This window comes from Caenorhabditis remanei, chromosome V (assembly GCF_010183535.1).
Source record: "Caenorhabditis remanei strain PX506 chromosome V, whole genome shotgun sequence".
Taxonomy (NCBI): Eukaryota; Metazoa; Nematoda; class Chromadorea; order Rhabditida; family Rhabditidae; genus Caenorhabditis; species Caenorhabditis remanei.
The window spans coordinates 18,054,535-18,078,006 of NC_071332.1; the positions used below are offsets into that span (position 1 = coordinate 18,054,535).

General features: G+C 37.3%; 9 protein-coding genes across 9 annotated transcripts; 7 read left to right on the top strand and 2 right to left on the bottom strand.

The window, feature by feature from the left end:
- Window positions 1-1,355: 1,355 nt before the first annotated feature.
- Window positions 1,356-3,320, top strand: GCK72_020955 (uncharacterized protein; the record flags this gene model as incomplete). Its single annotated transcript, XM_003100505.2, has 4 exons — window positions 1,356-1,373; window positions 1,437-1,790; window positions 1,841-1,920; window positions 2,819-3,320. The coding sequence occupies 4 exons, from the start codon at window positions 1,356-1,358 to the stop codon at window positions 3,318-3,320; spliced, it is 954 nt and encodes a 317-aa protein (XP_003100553.2).
- Window positions 3,321-3,402: 82 nt separating this feature from the next.
- On the top strand, window positions 3,403-3,822 carry GCK72_020956 (uncharacterized protein; the record flags this gene model as incomplete). The annotated part of the gene is made up of 2 exons (XM_053733905.1): window positions 3,403-3,516; window positions 3,562-3,822. The coding sequence occupies 2 exons, from the start codon at window positions 3,403-3,405 to the stop codon at window positions 3,820-3,822; spliced, it is 375 nt and encodes a 124-aa protein (XP_053582818.1).
- A 1,433-nt stretch (window positions 3,823-5,255) lies between these two features.
- GCK72_020957 (uncharacterized protein) lies at window positions 5,256-7,567 on the top strand (the record flags this gene model as incomplete). The annotated part of the gene is made up of 5 exons (XM_053733906.1): window positions 5,256-5,846; window positions 5,891-6,160; window positions 6,417-6,490; window positions 6,541-7,258; window positions 7,307-7,567. The coding sequence occupies 5 exons, from the start codon at window positions 5,256-5,258 to the stop codon at window positions 7,565-7,567; spliced, it is 1,914 nt and encodes a 637-aa protein (XP_053582819.1).
- A 787-nt stretch (window positions 7,568-8,354) lies between these two features.
- On the top strand, window positions 8,355-10,672 carry GCK72_020958 (uncharacterized protein; the record flags this gene model as incomplete). The annotated part of the gene is made up of 4 exons (XM_003100460.2): window positions 8,355-8,750; window positions 9,271-9,617; window positions 9,667-10,336; window positions 10,400-10,672. 4 exons carry the CDS (start codon window positions 8,355-8,357, stop codon window positions 10,670-10,672), a joined length of 1,686 nt encoding a protein of 561 aa, XP_003100508.2.
- Window positions 10,673-10,994: 322 nt separating this feature from the next.
- Window positions 10,995-12,575, bottom strand: GCK72_020959 (uncharacterized protein; the record flags this gene model as incomplete). The annotated part of the gene is made up of 4 exons (XM_003100550.2): window positions 10,995-11,301; window positions 11,350-11,532; window positions 11,578-11,978; window positions 12,495-12,575. The coding sequence occupies 4 exons, from the start codon at window positions 12,573-12,575 to the stop codon at window positions 10,995-10,997; spliced, it is 972 nt and encodes a 323-aa protein (XP_003100598.2).
- A 555-nt stretch (window positions 12,576-13,130) lies between these two features.
- On the top strand, window positions 13,131-14,308 carry GCK72_020960 (uncharacterized protein; the record flags this gene model as incomplete). Its single annotated transcript, XM_003100504.2, has 3 exons — window positions 13,131-13,258; window positions 13,306-14,065; window positions 14,111-14,308. 3 exons carry the CDS (start codon window positions 13,131-13,133, stop codon window positions 14,306-14,308), a joined length of 1,086 nt encoding a protein of 361 aa, XP_003100552.2.
- A 776-nt stretch (window positions 14,309-15,084) lies between these two features.
- Window positions 15,085-16,820, top strand: GCK72_020961 (uncharacterized protein; the record flags this gene model as incomplete). Its single annotated transcript, XM_003100438.2, has 4 exons — window positions 15,085-15,168; window positions 15,571-15,980; window positions 16,271-16,453; window positions 16,514-16,820. 4 exons carry the CDS (start codon window positions 15,085-15,087, stop codon window positions 16,818-16,820), a joined length of 984 nt encoding a protein of 327 aa, XP_003100486.2.
- A 2,404-nt stretch (window positions 16,821-19,224) lies between these two features.
- On the bottom strand, window positions 19,225-22,074 carry GCK72_020962 (uncharacterized protein; the record flags this gene model as incomplete). Its single annotated transcript, XM_053733907.1, has 5 exons — window positions 19,225-19,973; window positions 20,026-20,292; window positions 21,220-21,454; window positions 21,504-21,691; window positions 21,744-22,074. 5 exons carry the CDS (start codon window positions 22,072-22,074, stop codon window positions 19,225-19,227), a joined length of 1,770 nt encoding a protein of 589 aa, XP_053582820.1.
- A 699-nt stretch (window positions 22,075-22,773) lies between these two features.
- GCK72_020963 (uncharacterized protein) lies at window positions 22,774-23,353 on the top strand (the record flags this gene model as incomplete). The annotated part of the gene is made up of 3 exons (XM_053733908.1): window positions 22,774-22,931; window positions 23,027-23,109; window positions 23,160-23,353. 3 exons carry the CDS (start codon window positions 22,774-22,776, stop codon window positions 23,351-23,353), a joined length of 435 nt encoding a protein of 144 aa, XP_053582821.1.
- Between the last annotated feature and the right edge of the window lie 119 nt (window positions 23,354-23,472).

Below are 23,472 nucleotides of genomic sequence, written 5' to 3' on the forward strand. Positions count from 1 at the left end.
TTCCTGCATCCATCTTCTTCTCCCTTTCTTTTTTTCTTCTTCTTCATCGAAAGTGATTTTAAGAAAGCCATCTCGGTCATTAAGCTTATGATTGATAAAGTCGTAATTGAGGGCCATAAGTTTTGTGAACTGATTGATAAAAGTAGTATTTGATCAGCGAATAAAGGACTCTTTCTTCTTTCTTATCTTTGAGAAATGGAATGATCACAATACCATTTTATTCATTTTCTCAATTTTTCGTTCCGTTGGCAACTCGACACACAACATGTACACCTTTCCAAATGTCCCCAACTTCAATCATTTCTTTCTTTGAGGATTTAACCAAGATGTTTATTTTTTTCAAACGAAGACGATGGCGTAATCTTTTTAATTTCAATTTGAACTCCTCAACTTGCTTCCATCCCACATTTACAGTTCATGAACTTTCCAGCTCCAGTTTTGACTTCTTTAAAATACACATCAATGTACTCAACACCAATTCCACTGGGTTTGCGTTCTGTACAATTTTTCATCGTATTTATAAAATATGTCGTAGTTTCCTTCTCCAACTTTTTTTAGACAAACGACGTGGGCCTCGGAACTCAAATTGATCCTGTTTTGTAGGCGGAGCTTTAAATTCAATTAAAATTAACTACATTGCAATAAACTCAGATTGTGTGGAGATACATGCAAAAGATAAGAAAAAAAGAGTATCGAATCGCTGACTTTCTCCTATTTTCTTTTTTCCTTATTTTTCATTTTGATTACATTTTTAACATTTAACTCACAAAACCATGGTCCGTGCTTCCGAACTGATCAACCACAAACCATCGGGCTATTTGATTCATCGAGGAATAACAATAGGAAAAAACAAAATAGCTTTCGTATTGCACGGCTACACGGATGACTGGAAGTTTGTGGAGTATCAACAGGAAGGAGACAACTGCAGGTTGAAAAGTATGATAGGTGTAGCTGATTTGCTAATCGAAAATTCGAACTTCGTCTCAATCTTTTGTGAGGACCTGAGCGAAATACTCGTGGAGCAAAGCATTGCTGTATTTTCTTTCAATATAGGTTTGGAGGACAAATCGTGTTATTCGAGTGACACCAAGTCTCAAATTCTAAGTGCCATCAAGACTTCGTTGAGTCTAAGAAATGAGAAAATAAGAGTGTATTGCTTCCGTTTTGAAATATTTGGAATCGAAGAAGTAATGGATATATTGTCATATGCAAAGCCTGAATTCCGGTTTCTCAATATAAAGTTCCCTGATTCTTGTGTTCCTGAGACAATGGAGAGAATTTTTGTAACGGGGAGATGGAACAAACTCGTAGATGTACAGATATCTTTCAATTTTCATACTTTGTCGAGAAAAGAAATGACAGTCCTAAAAGAGGTGAGCCCTGAAATGTTCTGAAATCATTTAAATTCGAACTTCACGAATATATTGATTTTCTAGATCATCACAACATCCCCTAACTTCGAAAGAATTGGAATTTACTTCGAAAATATTGATGAAGAAGTACTTGACGAGTTATTTGGTGTTCGTGATGAAAAACTCAACGTATCATGGTCATCGGAAATAAATTTGCCTTGTGGAGGTCCTCAACTTGATTATGAAGCTCTTGCTGACTTCCCTTTAGGAAGGGATAGGACTGTTGTCTATAGATACAGCCGAGTGAGAGACAGACAAGATCATGTTTTGGTCACCACTAGAATCAATGAGAATTTTGTTGATTTTCATCGCTTCAAACACAGTGATTTATACGCTTTGATCGTTGATTGTCGTGAGGGGGACACTACTCCGTTAGCGGTGAGTTATCTGTGGCAGCTGTCATTAAAGCCTGCCCTGATAATTTTCAGACAAACCCCGAACGGTTGGCCACACTGGAAAATAAGACGATTATGGAATTGCTGATAGGCCATCTAGGTTTCATTGATATGTAAGTTGAAACTATTCAGACTCGAGAAACGCAGGGTTAGCCTATCTGGGCACAGCTTGTCCTGTATTAGAAAATGCGAACCCATTTTTTATCAAGTTGCGTATTTCCTGACAATGTAACATTGAATACTTTTCGGTTTATTTGATACTGTAGACTCAGTACTGCGATAGTTTGGTCCAATGGGTGAACCTCAATTTCCGGCTCTGCGGGTACTGTCAAAAATTGCTGTAAAAATTTCTTACTGTCGTGGAATTGATTGCTTTTAACTCACGACCTTGATTATTAAGCCTGGTCCATTGCTACCCTCACACATTTTACTCAAAATATAATAAATAATAAACTGAACACTAACAACTGCGTGAAACGTGAACGTGATCAACCATACTGAAACCAATACTGTTCTGGACATGCTTTCCTAAAGTCAACCTGGTGACCTTACGATAAGGATCGCTCTATATTCTGTGCATAAGAAGTTTTCGTCTCTCGATCATTCACTCTCCGATCTTTTATTGTGTCTGCTGAAAGAATCTTGGAAACTGGCGGAGCGAATCTCTACAAACAGTGTTGGCGTGTGAAGCCCTCCAGCTTAGATCACGGACAAATCCAACACCTTCCTCGCCAACTGAAGGAGGATACTTATGATACCTGGAGTTCTCGGGGAGATGGAGCGCTGAGTCCTTGTCGGAGACGGTTGACGGATCCGCGTTTGATGTCACGTTTCACGTATTGAACTTATTGTCAAACCATTTTTATAGCCATTTTGGTTAGATATTTGTGAATCTAATTGAAGCCATAGAGTTGTTAGGCTAGTTCTTGAAGGTCGTGCATTAATGGCTAGTTAATTCCACGACACTTACTTCTATTATTAAATTGTGCATATCAGCAATCTTTTTTCTAGACAACGCCTTCGAAAAGTGTGTTCCAATATACGAACCACAATTGATCACTTCAAACCAATCCCGAATCTTACTAAACTTTTCGTGTTTTTCGGCTGCCCCGGAATTATCAATCTTAAAGTAGATTTCGAAAACGACTCTCATCTAGGAATCATTTATGAAGAACAACAGGAATCCGTGTGCCGAGTGAATCAATCCATTGTCAAACAAGATCTTTGCATTACTTGTATCGATGATCTGAAAACTTGTATCAGTCGCAGAGACTTCAGTTTGGACAAATTTCGACTCTCCATCAACTGCGATTTTGACAAACATAGCGAAGGAGTTTGCATGAAAAAGAAATGGTTTCTAACTCAACTTGAGAATGTTCTCACACCCAGAAGTGCTCCATTGAAAGTCCGAAAATTCGAGTTTGGAACACAATGCTGGGAAGAAATCCTAATGTATGAGCCAATAAAATGGCTAACCAATTACGCTAGAGTTCATCGCACTGGAAACTGCTGAGGAAAGCAACGGCAGGAAAATGAATGAAATGTTAAATGTGATTGCTGATACAAATCAGTGGAAATTCGCAAAAGAGTTTGCAATGAAGAAGTGGATAATAGAAAACCCATTTGACGTGATGAAATTTATACATTTTGAGAAGATCGATATCACTGTAGAAAATTGGACTAATGAAGCATTTTTCAATTGGACAGAAGTAAGTACACCTAACTCGGAGTTCAATTCTATATTCAATTTTCAGGAAATCCTCTACTCGCCGTCTTTCATCAAATACAAAATTTCGTTTGAAAACTGCTCTATCGACAATGATATCTACAACTTGCTAGGATTGCCGTATAGAACTGTCAATGGAAGAAGTACTTGGTACTTCAAAATGCCTGAGAAGAATCAAGTACTTCATGTCATTTATTACGCATCAAAATCTGTTATTTTCACTCGTGTTGATATAGAAGACGTTCCAGAAGTTGCTGTTATGAATTTCGATGTACAACTTATTGATTAGAGCGGTGAAGTCAGTAAACTTTTATACTTCGGATAATGTTATCATGTTGTTTGTAGTGTATATCAATAAAATACCTATCGATGCCAATCTTCTGAATCTTTCTTTTTTCCCCTTTCTTCCCCTTTCTTCCCCTTTTTTGTCTTCTTCCTTATTGAAAGTTATCTTACCATAAAAACGTTCAAACGTTCATTCTTATGTGTTCAACAAAGCGACAAGTGATAAGAAACCGTTAATAACTGGAGGTGAGACTATTTGCAATTTTGTACCTTCCTTAAAGGAGGACTGAAATGTCCTAACTCTAGATTTCAGATTCAGATTCTTCTGAAAATTTTAAGAAACTTTTATTATTGACGAACATGAGTTTTTCCGCGCGGCCGTGTATTACTTTTGGACAATTTTTTTTTGTTTCCTCACCCTTTCCAACAAGTTTTCGTAGCTATGACGTCAACTGTATGTATATTTCCATAAACTCTTTTTTCTGACACTGCCAATACGTAAACATTCAAGTCCAAATTAGTTCTTGATAAGAAATCATGAGAGAGCAAACATTTTATTGGCTCGTCGAATTCATTCTCTATTTCTTTTCTCCCAGCTTCTCCACATGATTCAAGCATTTCAAGTGTTTAATTGTGATAATATTACTTCTTTTTTGTACTAATGTTGAAAAAAACTGTAAGTGTGATTATGTGACCGCTGTAGATAGATAAGTAATGGGAATATTGAAAGAAATGACAAGGTTGAAACATTTAAGATTAGTGTTCTTTTCGTTTCTCTCTTCTTTCTCTCTTCTTTCTCTCAACTTTTTTTTCATTAAAGGTGGACTAAGGTCAACTCTGATATTTTCATAGAATAATGTACATATGAGAACCTGTGAGTTCATTTTCATACCGAAAAATTTTAAAAATCGGTCTGGAACCCGCTGAGAGCGATCGCCGGTGAGTTTGGGCATTTCGGTGGCCTAGAAATTCGACTTCGGCCATGTTCAATTTTTCAAATTTTATCGCTATTTTCGGTCGTTTTTGTTGTTTTCTTTCAATAATTTCGAAAGTGAACTGCAAAAATTGATAGAATTTTTAAAAGAATGTTAGAAAAAACGAAGAGAACTCGAAAAAAGCAACATTTTCAAAAAAAGAAATGCCCAAACAGTTTTGCCCCTCGTTCTCCGCGGGGAATGAACCGAATTGAAAAATTCTTGAAATATGAATAAGAACTCACGGAAATGAACAAATGACTCAGCGGGAAAGTTTGGAAGGACGCCGGAAGGTTTATGGATAGAAGGGGATATCGGAGTGTCGTTGCCTCATTTTCAAAATTCTGAGTCGGTTCATATAGAAAAACGTCAATTTTTGGAATACCGGTGTCCAATTTTCCTGTCCTTTTTTCTCTCTCATTTCTCTCAACTTTTATTTCTTTTTATTCAGAATTAGAGAACGATGGTCCGCGCTCACGAACTAGTCAATCGAAAAACGAATGGATCGCGTGGCCAACTCATCTTTATTGTAGCCTACAAAATTATATATACTCTTGAAACAAATAACGCCCGCGAGATATTGCAGTACCAACAGGAAGGAGACAACTGCAATGTGGTCTATGGGAACGAAATATCAAAATTTCAAAACTCGAATTTCGTGTCAGTTTTCTGTGAAGACTTTTACAAAATTCTGCTGGAACAAATCATTACTATGTCTGATTTGTCAATTGCGCCTATGGGGGATTTCGCTTGCCCAGATTCGATCAGTTCTCAAATCCTGGACACTGTCAAGACTTCGCTGAGCCTTAGAAGTGTGAAATTGGATATTGAGAGATTGGAATTAGAGATTTTTGGATTTGAACAAGTCATGGATATTCTTTCCTTTGTCAATCCAAAACAATTGTATTTCCTGATTCTGAGATTTCCTGCTCCTGGTGCTCAAGAGGACTTTGAACAATTGTTGGCATTAGAGCGATGGAGCGAGTTTGAGAATTTAGAACTGGAAGTGCACTGGCATACCGTATCTGCCAAGGAAATAATGTGCATAAAAAAGGTAAGCAAACTTAACTTGTTCTTGGGATTTTTGTTCATTTTCAGACTCTCACAACATCTCGTGCTTTCGGATCTATTATGATTAGGTACAAAGAAATAGATGAAGAAAAAGTGAAGGAAATGCTAGGTCATTCTCGACGAGAATTAGACCATTACGTTGAGCGGTATATCCGAGTACCGAATAGTACAATCCAGGTGTTGCGCACTACAATAGAATATTATTGTCATAGCCTCCGCGTTGATCGAGTATCAGATAAAGATATTTACGATTCTCTTCCTGCGTCGAATGAAGACTTAATTCCGTTTGAAGTTAACGTAAGTTGATAGTACAACTAAACTTAGTCCGCAGTCATGACCGTCACCACGAGGCGACTGAAGTTTCGCTTTTGTTGATTTTTCGAGTACTACCACTTTGTCTGCATTTTATCAAAAAAAGAAAAAAAATTCATTAAATACATGTTTTTTGACATTTTAAAAACATTTCAAGATATTTGTGAAAAAATTTGAACTTTATGAATTCAACTCCTTCATAGTTAATTTCTCGATTTATAATAGCCTTACAAATTTTCAGAGTGATTCGTCGAAAACATTAGCAAACAAAACAATAATAGAACTGCTATTGGATCACCTTGGTTTCATTGAAATGTAAGTAATTCCACGTGTCCGAATATCAAAAACTAATTACTTCTCTCCAGTCAAACCCTCCGAAAAGTCTGCTCAAACATTCGTACCTGCATAGATCACTTCAAGCCAAACCCAAATCTCACAATACTTCGAATATGGATAAAGAGCAGATATGTTTCTATCAAAATGGGATTCAAAAACGGATCTTGTCTGGAAACTGGCTATAGAAAGGTGGAATCAGGATGTAAAGTGGGGAAAACATTGGTGAAAAAAGACGTTTACCAAACTTGCCTTGATGATTTAAAATCAATTCTGCCTAGGAAACAAATTAATTTGGAGGAATTCGAACTTGCGTTTGATTTCTTTCGTGATCCATTCGCCGGGAAATATTTTAAAGGAGCGATAGAATTTATAGAAAGAGTTAAAGAAGTTCTAACTCCGAATAATGTGTTAATGAAAGTCCGAAGATTCTTTCATTTGGAGAACTGCGTGCCACACAATGTGATACTGGAACCAATCAAATGGTTGGAACCGATCAGTTTAGAATGTATCCAGACATACACAGAGAAAGACATTTGGCACACAGCCGATGGAAGTGAAGCGAACATAAAAATGAGTGAAGTGGTGAAATTGAAAATGGACACTAATCAATGGCAATATGCAAAGGAGTATGTGAATAAAGAGTTTGCTTTATTGAGGGAAGTTAATCCAATTCACTTTGTTCACTTCTCGAAAATTGATATTACCGTCAAAAATTGGACAAACGAAGATTTTTTCAATTGGCAAGAGGTTAGTAAAATGGGTTCTGGAGTCATGAATCAATGTAGTTACCTTCAGGAAATCCTCTACTCTCCGTCTTTCATCAAATACAAAATTTCGTTTGAAAACTGCTCTATCGACAATGATATCTACAACTTGCTAGGATTGCCGTATAGAACTGTCAATGGAAGAAGCACTTGGTACTTCAAAATGCCTGAGAAGAATCTAGTACTTCATGTCATTTATTACGCATCAAAATCTATTATTTTCACTCGTGTTGATATAGAAGACGTTCCGGAAGTTGTTGTTATGAATTTCGATGTTCAACTTATTGATTAGAGCGGTGAAGTCCGTAAACTTTTATACTTCGGATAATGTTATCATGTTGTTTGTAGTGTATATCAATAAAATACCTATCGATTCCAATCTTCTGAATCTTTCTTTCTTCCCCTTTCTTCCCCTTTCTTCCCCTTTCTTGTCTTCTTCCTCATTGAAAGTTATCTTACCATAAAAAGTTCATTTTTATGTGTTTAACAAACCGTCATGTGATAAGAAATCGTTGATAACTGGAGGTGAGACAATTTGCAATTTTGTAAATTCCTTAAAGAAGGACTGAAATATCCTATTTCTAGATTTCAGATTCAGATTCTTCTGAAAATTTTTTTAAAACTTTTATTATTGACGAACATGAGTTTTTCCGCGCGGCCGTGTATTCCTTTTGGACAATTTTTTCTTGTTTCCTCACCCTTTCCAACAAAGTTTCGTTTCTATGACGTCAACTGTATGTTTCTATAAACAGTTTTCTCTGATACTGGCAACGAGTAAACATTCAACACTATATTCGTCCCTGATAAGAAACCACGAGTAAGCAAACATTTTATTGGCTCGTCGAATTCACTCAATTTCCTCTTTTCCCAACAACTTCTCAATGATTCATGCCATCCAGGTATTCAATTGTGAGCAAAAGGGAAAAATTGACTTTTTCTCATTATCAATTCAAGAAAACTGTATTGTAATAACCCTGGAATCCGGGGACTACCCACAAGTTAATATTGAATACTCACAAATTGGAAGAGACTGTTTGATCACATGCAAGGAGACTAGAAATGAGAAATTAGTAGAAAATATGGATTTTCTATCTGTATTTTGTGATGATTTGAGTGGAATTCTTATCGAACAAAATGCTATGATGTATGTATTTGAAATTCATCAAATTGGAAATGTTCAACCGATTGGTTCTCAAATATTCACTTGCTTGGAAATGTCTTTGAACTTGAGAAACCAGAAAATTCAAATCAGAGAGGTCACACTGGATTTTTATAGTCTAGAACAAATAAACTCACTCTTGGCATTGATAGATCCAGAGTCCTTGGCTGGGGTCTTTCTGAAATTACAGCCAAGTCGATTTGTAAAAAGTTTGGATGAAATTATTCTACTGGAGCAGTGGAAGGAATTCAAAAATGTTCAGTTTAGTTCAACAACCAATACTTTGTCAAGGAATGAGCTGATAGTTATTAAAAAGGTGAGTCCTGACCAGAGCTGTGCGAAAGAACTTTTTTTCGAAAACTTTTTGATCGAAGAACTAAAAAATTAGATTAAAAATTCAAGAAAAACTGTCTGAAAAATGAGATTTTCAAAGGCAAAAATCCGTGAATTTGTATGAAAACTGTAAGTATCAATACAGAGGGGTGCGAAACGTAAGGTTCTTTGATTTTTCCCCCAGTCGCGTTGCGTGTGCGTCGCGGTTAATATTGACGCTAAATTTGCCGTTTTGCACCGTACCAAACGCTGTGCGATGGAACTCGGTTCCGCGACCTCACGAATCGCACTGCTGTGAGTATTTCAAGGACAAACGCTCAGACACATGTTTTTGAGTACAAAATTTGAAAAAATTTCAGAAAAAACCAAATTTTTGTTACTTAATTTTTGAAAATTTTAATGGAAACTTCCGAAATTTTTCGAACGGTTTTTCTAAAACATCCCAAACTTTTTCGTACAGCCCTGGTCCTACCAAATCTCCCGTGCAAATCTAAAAATTCCAGACTCTCCTAACATCTCAAGTATTCAAACTCATTGGAATCTACTATGAAGACATTGATAGTTTCCTTCTCGACGAAATATTTGGCCATCCTACACAACCCACCAATCAATATGGTACAACACGAACAATCCGAGTCCCCGATACTAAAAGAGATGTCCTCACGGTTACAGTATACCCGAATAATTGTATCGTTTTTGCGAGGGAAAAATGTTGTCCGGATTTCTACACCGAGCAATTGTTTAACAAAATCATTGAGTTGGCTCAAAATTGTGAAGGACCATTTTTGAAAGTTTTGATGAACCCATTGATAATGACTAACTTATCGAGTTATCTCGATTTTGTGGATATGTGAGTTTGTCCGGATATCCGTAACTATAATTTTACTCTCCTTTTTCAGCCAAGCCCTCCGCAAAACTTCTTCTGGTATACGCAAGTGTATAGACTACATCAAGCCGGACCCCGAAATTTCAAAACTTATGATAAAATCTAAAAATTTTGTAAGAGTCGATGTTCAGATGAGCTTCCAAGATAAAGCCTCACCTCTATACATCCAATACGAGGAGGTAGATCCCGGATGTCTGGTTAATGAAAAGTTTGTGAAACACGGAATGTTTCTAACTCTCCTGAACGACATTGAAGCAAATTTTCGGCATCAAGAAGCTCCTCTGGAAGAGCTCAACCTAGATTTATACTCGATGAGATATTTTCATAAAGAGTTTCTAGACAAAATTCGAAATTTTTTGAAACCTCAGACTGGATTACTAAGCACCAGAAAGCTCAATGTGATAGCCGATGGAGAAGATGATTTACTCAAAACTATGAAATGGTTGGAGCCGGTGGCTTTGGAAATCATAGAAGTTCACTCCTTGGTTTCGGATAGTTGGAAGGAGAAGATTGTGGTAGATCACAAATTTTATGAGCTAAATCAATGGATATATGCAAAGGAATTTGTTATGAAGGATTTTGTTATTCCTATTCCATTCAATTTCCAGTACTTCATTCATTTTGTCAAGCTAGACGTTTTTGTGGAAATTATTTCTAGTGGAGATGTATACGAATTGAAGGAGGTTAGTGTGCCAAAAAATTATAAAGGTTATAATAAAATAATTATTTTAATTTTGAACGTTTAGGAGCTCCTCTACTCCCCGTCTTTCGTCAAATTCAAAATTGAATTCCAAACGCGCTCCATTGATAACGATGATCTTTTCAACCTACTGGGTCATTCATACCATATTGAGAACGACAGATTAGCGAGTAAACGGAAGACTTGGTACTTCCAGATGCCTGAGAGGGATAGAGTACTTCATATTGTTTATCATGTTGATCAAAAGATTATATTTTTTAAGAAAGTTGGATTAGAGGAGATTCCTGAAGATGTGTTCTTTGGATTTGAGGAGGAATGAATTGTGAATTTGAAATAAAATAAATGTTTGATGACCTGATGAGGAAGGTGAGAACATGAAATTTGCTTTTTGGAACTGGAGTACTGTAAGATACAGTAAGATTGTGAGAGGGAAATTCACGGAACAAGAGATTAAATTTCAGATATGTGACACAACCTTTCAATTTTTTCATATAATTTCACGGTTTTTCAAAACAAAAAAAAACTATTTATTATGTTAAACCAAAAAGGGGGGGGGAATTAAAAACAACATGGACAGAGGTGAAAGAATTTTGGGATTTTTTAGAGAAAAATTGGGAGAAAATATCGTGGGGAAATAGGAATTAGTACGTTGGTGCAAAAAGAAGAGCAACTTCCATTTCATCCGTCTCGCAATACTTGTTGAAGATCGACTTGTACTCCGATGTTGGCGCAGTGATGTACATGTGATGAAGGTCTTTCAGCACATCGATAAAGTCATCTGTGACGATTCCAGTATCTTTGACCATCTCCTTCGGCCATGCTTCTTTACCCAATTGTACGTTTGCAAAACAGGCGGCTGCAGCAGCAATGTCCGACGGTCGGTATTTCAGAAAATGGACATCCAGAAGGGAAAGATCAACAAGATATCTCATAGTTTTTGTCATCTTTCTGAAAATATGAACTTTAATTTCTAGCCATTTTCTAGTTAAAACTCACTCAGTAAATCTCATTCTCTTTCCAAAAGAGGCTGCGAACCACGCTGCAGTTGGAAGGGCGACGAGAAAATCCAGTTGTGATAGAAGGAATTTTTCCATTTGAAGAATCTCATCGACTCCGTATGTGTCGTCTGTGATGACCGAGAATTCTCTAGTCTCCGGTGCAAAAACTTCTTCATACTTCCTGAAAAAGATGCTGTGAGATAAGAGATGATGAATGAAAACTTACGCAGCAATCATGAGACACGTGGTCCCTACAAGCTGGAATTGGTCCTTGTCGATATTGAGTATAGAGAGAAATCGATCGACTAGACTGCATGCCAGATGGAGAGTTTCTTGCTTCATACAGTACTCCCTCGCAATCTCATTAAACCAATCGATCAGAATGGTCCGCATTTCTTCGGAAACCTGGTTTTGGATGTTGGGGGAAGGACGGTCCATCATCTGTCGATGCATTGTGTACTTGATGATATCACGGAAATATTCGTCAGCTAAGTACATCGCCTCGTCTTGTATGTCCTCTTTCATTTGAATTACCATCTTTCTTTTCAAAACGGGAGGAGGTGAGGAGTCAGAAGAGAGCGATGCACGTACGGGTGTTGTGAAATCTGATGAAGCGACGGAGTCTTTCTGGAAAAATATAATATTTGGGTAGAAATAATCAGACTTGAAATTTTCATCTATTTTTTATTTTCTTTTTGAATTTAAAATTTTTGGTCGCAGACTTGACTTTTTCCAAAACTTTTCAATAAAATTTTAAACAAAAATCAAAAAATCCAGACTTGCAAAATATCGGATGGCCCGGTCTGCCTGGAGCCAAAAAATGTGCACAAATTTTTCACAAAACTGTTCGAATTTTTTTTCAAAAATAGTCAAAAATCATATTTACGCATGAGTTTTATCGATATGTGAAAACATAGTGGAGAATTCGACTTTTTTGCAAAAAAAAATTCAAAAATTTCAAATTTTCGTACTTTGACCCGGGCCGGAAATTTAAAAAAATCTCAAAAAAACTCGAAATATCAGAAAAAATGTAATATTTCAAAATTTGTCCAAAACATCTTTCAAAACGGGCCGGGCAAGAATTTTTCTAATTTCGGCCCGGCTTCATCCCAAGACTGGAAATAAGTGGAAAAAAAAACTTACATCAAATTCATCACCATCATATCCAGTCGCAGATATCCAGACTCTTGTAATTGAGGCGTCACGAGTTTGAGCAAAATGCATTTTTAGTAGCTCTGCGTGAATCGAAAATAACGTGTAAGCCAATGAGAGGTATAGTAATAATTTTTGCTTCTTTTGCTCGTTGATGAGGTTGCTGTCTCGTCTACCTGCCTGCTCAGTTGTAAACGCGTTCACTCCCCTGCCACTAAACAATAGTCGGAAGGCAAATGAGAAGATGTCATGAAAGGGACCATTGATGGATTGGTGGCAGTGTGACTCCACACAAGAAAACAAGGTGAAAACCACTGACTTTTGAACGACAACTTGGAACGTATACATGGAACGGCCTGGCCGAACAAAGTTCTGCTGGGAAAATTAAAGAAAAATTTCTGCGTGCTCACCGATAGTCTCGCCCTTTGGTAATTCAGAAGTAGGCGGGTTAATAGAGAGAAAATGACAACGTGGGCTATTATAAACGTCAAACAAAAAATTGAATATTTTTTAAATCTCCTTTGATTTACGTGCTCTCCTTCCGTGACAACATTAATCCCAGAGGTCATCGGAAGGTCATTTTCCTTTTTTTTTTAAAGTAACAATTCAAAAACCGATCATTCCCAAATGTCTCTATTCAATTTTTTCACTTGCTGCATTCCTTCTCGACCACCAATACAAGAACATGCTGTCATATTAAAGATGCCTGATGTAGTCACCAAGGAAATATTGAAAAACCTGGATTTCGCTTCAATGTGAGTTGTGAGTTTTGAAAAACATCATCTGAATTTGGAATTTTCAGTCGAAAGCTTCGAAAAGTGTGCCGCGCGTTCCGTGACTTTATCGATTGTGTAAAACCAGACAGTAACTTGGAATCGATCAACCTAGAAGTGAGAGCGGATATAATTTTTACATCATTTTCAACACTCTCACAATCAACTGAAGATATCGAGTTCTTTTACAAGGAAGAGGATATGTTTAATGGAAAGAATATATGTTTAATGGAAAGAGGTTTTTTCCGGCATGCTACATTCGAGAATAATTGCGCCGATTTATGTGTTGATGACTTCCTTCGGCCTGCATTAAAACACCAAAAATCGCTAATGGACGAGCTACGTGTGATAAAACATTTGGAGTTCGATGAAAACCGTCAACCTTTTCCACAAAATCCCGGGAAGTTTGTTGTGCCAACTTTCGAAAAGTTATTTGATGGTTTGATCAATGTTTTGGAGTCAAGGGATCGCTTACTTCAAGTGGAATCTCTGCTGATTTCGGTACATGGACAAGATCAACTGATGCAGCTGCTTCGTCATGTGGATTTGAAAGTGTTACAATGTCTGAAAGTGTACAGACTGTTAGAAACAGAACAATTTTGGGAATATGGTGAAGATAACAGCGAGTTCGTTCTGGATCTTGACATACTGAAAGACTGTGAAAATCTGGAAATCCTTATTGTGAGACGTTTCTCCGTATGCTCTCAACTCCGGATGCTCACTCATATTCCAAGCATGAAACTTATCATGCAAACGATCTACTATGCAGATGTATTACGTGTCATACAGGTTTGCGGAAACGGGAATCGACACATTATCTTACAACATTTTCAGACCATGGAGAAATCTGACATCTATGCTCGCTCGGAAATTCGTTTTGAACAATTTCCCGACAAATCTCGTTTTTTGGAAGCTATTGGATTGGTGGAAGATGGCAGTGTAGAATTGGTTCATGTTTTCCCCAGTAAACTCGTTTTAGCATACTATCCTGCCTTGAAATGTATGGGCTTTAAGTGGAAGCACCGTTCATAGTGTTTCGAAAGGAGAATATTTTTGTAATAAAGTTTTATGTTTAACTTTTCTTGCACCTCATGAATATTTGAAATTGGAAACAATGCACTATTTTTGGTACTACTGATTTGAAATTGATTTGAAAAAAACGGACGAGACGAGAAAGTTAGAGAAGTGTTGTGCCGAGTGTGAAATCTGTGAAATCTAGATAAAAAATTGTTAATTGAGAATTTTACTTTTACTTATTAGCACGGCACGCTTCTTACAACCGCGCTCTACCGAAACTGAAGAAAATAGTGTGCGAAATTGAGAGACTCAGAGAAAAAGAGACATTTTTCAATGACATTTCGGTGGAGCGCAGTTGTAAGCCCTGTGACGAGCTGATAATAAAACACGTAATATCCTAAGTTCATCTATTTTTTGTTATTTTCATTGTTTTTTCGTGGAATACTTGACAATCAGTTTCAATCAAACAATATTTTAATGTTTTTCCCAGGAGAACTTTTTTCGGTCAGGACGTTCCATGTATACGTTCCAAGTATAGCCAGTGGTTTTCACATTGTTTTCTTGTGTGGACTGACACTGTCACCAATCCATCAATGGTCCTTTTCATGACATCTTCTCATTTGCCTTACGACTATTGTTTTCTGTGAGGGGTGTGAACGCGTTTACAACTGAGCAGGCAGGTGGGCGGGGCAACAACCTCATCTACGAGCAAAGGAAGAAAAGGTATTACTATACCTCTCATTGGTTTACACTATTTTTCGAGTCACTCTGAGCTACTAAAGATGCAGGTTATGCAAACTCGTGCCGACTCAATTTCAAGAGTCTGGGAATCCCCGATGCTTGTGTCGACTGGATATGATAATGTTGACATTGATGTAAGTTTTTCCTAATATTTCTACATAAAATAATCAATTTTGGCGCGGCCCGGAGTTTGAAACTCAAAATTTTGGCCTAAATTTTGGGCGAACACTCTAAAAATCCTGAAAAAACAAAAAAAATTTAATTTAAAAAATTCAAAAAGTTTGGTAAATAAATAGATACCTTTTCTTGAAGCCGGTCCCAGCTCGGCTGAAATCTGACAAGTTTGAAAATGTCAGACTTGTCACGAACCGGAACCAAAAATTTTCTTGGCCCGTTTTGAAAATTTTTTTGAAAATTTTTTTGATAAATATATTTTTCGGCTAAAAATTTTAAGTTCAATCAAAAGAGAATTTAAAAAAAGAGCACCTATTTTCGACAAGTCCGATTATTTCTACCTAGTATATTTTATTTTTTAGAAATCCTCGTTAGCTTCATCAGTGTTCAAGACACCCGTCTGTGCACCACTCTTTTCTCCTCGAGATGACTCCGAACCTAGCGTCGATATGAAAAGAGATATGGTTATCCGAAAGAAAGAAGACGGACAAGACGAAGCGATGTTTTCATGTGTCGAATATTTCTCGGACATTATCAAGTACATGATGCACCGTCAGATGAGAAACCGCCCGTCGCCCAACTATCAAAACGGAGTAAACGAAGAAATGCGGACGATTCTGATTGACTGGTTTCATGATATCGTGACGGAGTACAGTTTGAAGCAAGAGACATTTCATCTGGCCTGTAGTCTAGTCGATCGATTTCTCTCTATACTCAATATCGACAAGGACCAATTCCAGCTTGTTGGGACAACGTGTCTTATGATCGCTACGTAAGTTTTTATTCATTATCTCATAGTTGTCAAGGCCCGGCTTCAAAAAATGACCCTTTTTTTCGAATTTTTTTCAATTTTTCATCGAAAATGTGACCATTTTTGGCTATTTTTCAGAATTTCTTCTAATTCTGACTGATAGTCGAAAATTTGACTTTTTCGCGAAAAAATTCAAAAAAATTCAAAATTTTTTTAAAAATTTAAAAATTTGACTTTCGCGCCAATTTGCCCGGCCCGGCCCGGGCCTTGACAACTATGCATTATTTCTTATCTCACTGCCTCTTTTCCAGAAAGTACGAAGAGGTCTTCCCGCCGGAGATTCGAGAATTCTCGATTATCACGGACAACACTTACGACGTCGATGAGATTCGTCGAATGGAAAAGTTCCTCCTAGCACAATTGGATTTTGATGTCGCCCATCCAACTGCAGCGTGGTTCGCAGCCTGTTTTGGAAAGAAAATGAAGTTTACAGAGTGAGTTTTAATTAGCAAAAATTAGAAAATGACTGGAAATTATAGTTTATATATTTTCAGAAAGATGACAAAGACAATGAGATATCTAGTCGATCTTTCCCTTCTTGATGTCCATTTTCTGAGATACCGACCCTCGGACATTGCCGCTGCCGCTGCTTGTTTTGCAAATGTACAATTGGGTCGAGAAGCATGGCCGAAGGAGATGATCCAAGCAACTGGAATCGACACAGATGACTTTATTGATGTGCTGAAAGACCTTCATCACACGTATATCAATGCTCCAATATCGAAAAACAAGTCGATTTTCAACAAGTATTGCGAGACGGATGAAATGGAAGTTGCTCTTCTTTTTGCACCAACGTACTAATTCCTTGTTCTCCACATTCCCTGTTCTCTAAAAATCCCGAAATTATTTTATCTCTGTCCCGTTTTGTTTTTAATTTTCCCTTGCAAAGCTTGTCCAGTATTAATGTTCATTTATGTATTAATAAAAATTCAATAAACAAATCTGTTTCTAGATTTCACAGAGATAACATACGGCGGTACAACACTTCTCGACCTTTCTCGTCTTGAACCTCTATAGACCCCAATAAATATTACAAAATATTCGAAATTATCGAGAATATAGTTGCGATACGGACGATGAGCCACTAGCATTGTAACTGTAGAGCATAATCCAAAGGAGGAGTATAATAGAAAAGCGATATTATTAATTTTCTTATGATAAACTTGAAACCAAAATTGAGTTATAACTGACAAAAGTGTGATACACTGCAGAGAAATGGGGATCACCAGTTGTAAAGTCAACGCATTTAAGGTGTTTCATATCAAATATTTGCAATTCTATGTTAAATTTATTCTGGATTTCATCGATGCTACAGAGGGAATTACAACGTTGACTGTTTGGTTCCGAGCCATCTTCTTGATTCCGAACAGTTCACTGAGTTGTTCCTTGAGAAATGTCCGATAGGGGGAGTGAACCAGCAGCATCATTATAGTTGATGATAAGCCATACGAAGCAAACATAAGAAATGCTATATTGTTTACAGTTTGATTGAATGACATTGAAAAGTATTCGAGAAGAATCATGGAAAATGGAAAAACCATAAAAGTGAAGGGACATCCAATTTGAATAATATAAGCTCTAAGAAACTTCCTCTGTAGTTTGATTGTCGTTTCCGATAGCTGAGTATTGCTCTTTTTCAGAGCAAGCCTTGACAGTCTTGAGAAAGTTACAAATTGGATGAGAATGAGGATATCAAAAGGAAGAAGGACGGCTACTATAAGATTCATGTTTTCTGCAACGACAAAAAAAGCAGGGTCTTCACGAATTTCACGAGGTATGCAGGGAAGTTCCTGGAAAAAAGTTGGCCATCAAACTTCTCTGTTACGTCCCGTTTTATTACCGCGAAAATATCTGATTTCGCTGACTCCTGATATTTCGGAATTTCCAAATACACCGGAAGCATTAACAGAGACGCGAGTAAATAATTGAAACAAAAACACGGAATCCTTATTTTCTGCCATTTCAAATTTCCACTTCTTAAGATCATATATCGATTTTCTACTATTTGAACCATTGAGACAAGCATTGCTAAAACAATTATTTTCACTCGACTCGTTCAGAAAAGGATTAGGGTGCTCACTTGCAATTGACATCATAATCAGGTATGCCTGCACACCTTGATAGACACCGATTATTTGAAAAACTCCATTTGGCAGCATGACGGAGAACGGAGCAATTACATATGGACACACCATAAAACCACACATCACATCTACGAGAGTGGTTAAGATGTGATAGTTTAACATTGGCCATTTCACAGAACTCATCGTTTGGGGAGTCTTTAATATGATACAGTAGGCACTAGAGTTCCTAATCATTAGTTAGTCATTTTTCGTCACGCGATTAATGACGTAAAATGATAATCAAAATGTCATAATTTAAAAAACGCAGTGTAATTTGACTATCGGAAATGAAGAAAACAACTATCGAAACGACGTAAATGATTAATTCCGATAAAAAACAATTATTAAAACGACGTAAATGACTGAGAAAATGAGTTTTCATTTTGAAAAATTTCTGAAATTCTTCCTTTTTCCTACTCTGAATACTCACGTTTCGGCTATTTACGTTTGTACTATTTCGACCATTTTTTAAAAGTTTTGACGAAATAGCTGAATCGACTATCGTTTTCGTCATTTCTAAAATGATTATGACTATATCGATAATCATTTCCTTTCGACTAGTTGACGTGAATAGTATAAATGACTATCAGTTTAAACTGACTTCGTCATTTCTTTACACTGACTAGGAACGTTAGTAGGCACCGAGGATATGAAATGGCATAGCAATGGCTCCCAGAATATGATAACCTAGGGAAATAAACTCGACGGAATTGAATTGGTCACCCGCGGAGCAGTATGTTATGATTAGTGAGCAGAATGAGACATGTTTGAAGGTTTGAGGAAACTTTCACCTGTTCTTGTCATTTCAGATGGAGCACGTGTTCAATCAATAATGCAACCAATGTGATCTTTGGGACTAACTAATGAAATTTGTTACAGTTAAAAATGAATATTTGGGCATTCTGGAAAATCTATGCAATACAATCAAGAGATGTAGGCAAGTAGTAATCCACAGATTGAAATTAGGAAGAGTTGAGAGGCTTAAGTATCACATTGGGAAATCGATTATTTCTTTAATGACTAGTATGTCTGCAGTTCCCACAGATGTTGATATGACATTTTATGAATAAAGAATTGCAATACTAAATCAAATTTATTCGGGATTTTATCGATGCTACAGAGGGAATTACAACGTTGAAAGTTTGGTTCCGAGCCATCTTTCTGACTCCGAGCAGCTCACTGAGCTGCTCTTTGAGAAATATCCGATAGGGGGAATGAACCAGTAGCATAATCATAGTTGATGATAAGCCATACGAAGCAAGCATAAGAAATGCTGTATTGTTCAGAGTTTGATTGAAATAGGTTGAAAAGTATTCGAAAAGGATCATGGATAATGGTAAAACCATGAAAATGAAGGGACATCCAATTTGGATAATTAATGCTCTAAGAAACTTCTTCTGTAATTTAATTGTCATTTCCGATAGTTGAGTTCCGTTCGTTTTCAAAGCACGCCTTGACAATCTTGCAAATGTTGAGAATTGAAAATCTATGAGGACTGCCAAAGTTAAGATGGCGACTATTGTAAGATTCATGTTTTCTGCGAAGACGAATAGAGCTGGGTCTTCACGAATTTCACGAGGTAAACAGGGAAGTTCCTGGAAAAATTTATCTTCAAACTTCTCTGTTACGTCCCGTTTTATTACGGCGAAAATATCTGATTTCGCTGACTCCTGATTTTTTGGAATTTCCAAATACATCGGAAGTGTTGCCAGAGACGCGAGTGAGTAATTAAAACAAAAACATGGAATCCTTATCTTCTGCCAATACGGATTTCCATTACTTAAGATCATATATCGATTTTCTACAACTTGAACCATGGAGACACCCATTACTAAAACAATTATTTTCACTAAACAGGCGAAGAAAATGATTAGGGTACTCACTTGCAATCGACATCATCCAGAGGTATACCTGCACACCTTGATAGACACCGAGTATTTGGAGAACTCCACTTGGCAGCATAATGGAGAACGGAGCAATTACATATGGACACACCATAAAACCAAACATAACATCAACGAGAGTAGTGATGATGTGATAGTTTAGCATTGACCATTTCACAGAACTCATTGTTTGGGGAGTCTTAAATATGATACAGTAGGCACCGAGGATATGAAATGGCATAGCAATTGCTCCCAGGATATGATAACCTAGGGAATTAAACTCAACGGAATTGAAATAGGAGAATTGGTAGCTCGCGGAGCAGTATGTCATGATTAGTGAGCAGAATGAGACATGTTTGGAGGATTGAGGCAAGTTTCACCTGTTCTTGTCATTTCAGACGGGAGCAAGTGTTAATCAATAATGCATGTGATGTGATCTTTGGGACAAACTAATGAAATTTGCGAAACATAAAAATGTATAACTGGGCACTCCGGAATAACTGTGCAATACATTCAAGAGATGTAGACAAGTAGTAATCCACTAACTGCAGTAAGGAAGAGTTTAAAGGCTTAGCAACATATTCACCTGTCATTCCAGAAATTACAATATATAATAATTTTTTGGTCAAAAGCAACAATGTTTGTAAAGTGGGGAGTATGGGGAGACCTCTGAGCTAGTTTTCAATTCATCCGTGATAACATCTTTCCGGTTTTGCAAATTGTAACGTCCGCTGTTGAACAGACACAGAGAATATTTCAGATAGTTTCGGCAACGAAAACCTTGACAAACACAAATAGGTATACATTTTCCTAATGTCCGTTCAATTGTTCTTGGTGGGCACGAGGTCTGAGAGTGAATACTGAAATCAACCGCGCTCCGCTGAAACCAGAGAAACTTCTAGCGTTAATTGCAATACTAAATCAAATTTATTCTGGATTTCACCGATCCTACAGAGGGAATTATAACATTGACAGTTTGGTTCCGAGCCATCTTCTTGACTCCGAACAGCTCACCGAGCTGTTCCTTGAGAAACGTCCGATAAGGGGAGTGAACCAGCAGCATCAATATAGTTGATGATAAGCCATACGAAGCAAGCGTAAGAAATACAATATTGTTTACAGTTTGATTGAAAGAAGTTGATAAGTATTCGCTAAGAATCATAAATAATGGAAAAAACATGAAAATGCACGGACTTGCAATTTGAATTACATAGGCTCTAAGAAACTTCTTCTGTAATTTGATAGTCATTTCCGATAGTTGAGTGTTGCTCTTCTTCAGAGCAAGTCTTGACAATCTTGAAAACGTTAAAAATTGGATGGCTATGAGGATTACAAAGGTGAGAATGACGGCTACTGTGAGATTCATGTTTTCTGCAACGACAAAAATAGCAGGGTCTTCACGAATTTTGCGAGGTATGCAGGGAACTTTCTGGAAAGAATTCACATTCGAACTTTCCTGGTACGTTTCGTTTCATTACCGCGAAAATATCTGATTTAGCTGATTCCTGATCCTTGGGAATTTCCAAATACATTGGAAGCGTTGCCAGAGACGCGAGTGAATAATTAAAACAAAACCATGGAATCCTTATCTTCTGCCATCTCAGGTTTCCATTTTTTAAGATCATATATCGATTTTCTACAATCTGAACCATAGAGACAGCCATTACTAAAACAATTATTTTCACTAAACAGGCGCAGAAAAGGATTAGGGGGCTCACTTTCCACCGACGTAATCATCAGGTATGCCTGCACACCTTGATAGACACCGAGTATTTGGAGAACTCCACTTGGCAGCATGATGGAGAACGGAGCAATTATATATGGACACACCATAAAACCAAACATCACATCTACGAGAGTAGTGATGATGTGATAGTTTAACATTGGCCATTTCACAGAACTCATCGTTTGGGGAGTCTTGAATATGATACAGTAGGCACCGAGGATATGAAATGGTATAGCAATTGCTCCCAGGATATGATAACCTAGAGAATTAAACTCAACGGAATTGAAATAGGAGAATTGGTCGCCCGCGGAGCAGTATGTCATGATTAGTGAGCAGAATGAGACATGTTTGGAGGGTTGAGGCAAGTTTCACCTGTTCTTGTCATTTTAGACGGAGCACAATCAATATTGCAACCAATGTGGTCTTTGGTATTAACTAATGAAATTGGCGAGACTTAAAAATAAATCTCTGGGCACTCCGGAATAACTGTGCAATACATTCAAGATATGTAGGCAAATAGTAATCCACAGATTGAAATAAGGAAGAGTTGAGAGGCTTAGCAACATATTCACCAGTCATTCCAGAAATCACAATCATTCTTATATCATTCTTCTTTTAAAAAACAATTTTCTCAGTTTCTGACAATGAGCAGCCCAAGAAGGATTTTGGGAATCTGACAAGAAGATTCGGTTTCAAAATTTTTTTTTATTTTTGGCCCTGCCTTCATAACTTTTATTCTATTTTGGGGCCTCGCGACCGCCGGTCTAGAAAACTTAACTAACAATTTCGACCTTTAACTCCCACTAGACAAAAAGGAAATCTGTGCAAGAGCGCTCTACCGATCTTTTTCATAATACCCTTTCACCCAATAAACCTCGACAGGTGAAATCAATGAAACATCATCAGCCTGATCTACGGACACCACCTTAAACAAACATCTTTTGTACCTATGTACATATGCAGGTGATATTTTTAAACACGTCCTTTCTTTTCCTCTTCTGATCATTATACCTCCGTGTGCTATGACCTACTGCTCCGCTTCCTACCAATTCTCCTATCTTGACACCCCCGAGTTCTATACGACAGGCTTACACATCCTGTCTATGATTGCTATCCCCATTCACCTATTCGGTGCCTATTGCATTCTGTTCAAGACTCCAGAGACCATGAGTTCTGTGAAGTTTACAATGTTCAATTTTCATATGTGGATACTTTTGGTCGATTTGGTTTTTACTGTACTGGTTTCCCCTTTTCCACTGTTCCCTTTATTTGCAGCAGGTGTATTTGGACTACTGGATGGACTGGGTGTCAACAGAACATTCCAGACTTTTTTGCAGTTTGGGTCTGTGGAAAGTACAGTAACCCAACCCTGTGAATAAAATTTATCGTCGTAATTGATGAATTTCAGCTATGTACATCGGTATGATTCTGATATTTGAGAACCGATATCTGATCATCACTGACGCCAATAAGTACTGGAAGGCTTTTCGAAAACCATGGATGGTGTTGAATTATATCTGCGCAGTTTCTGTGGGAATTCCATTTTATTTGATGATTCCGGAGGATCAGGAGAGCTCGAGAAGCAAGGTTTTTGAGGTATGATGGCCGTGCAAAAGTTCGGCCACCAGGAATTTCAAAATTTGACGGTCAGGTCGATGGAAAGTCATACTTGAATTTTAGACCTCCTGGAACCTAACACTTGAGAAGAAATGTAGTGTCGG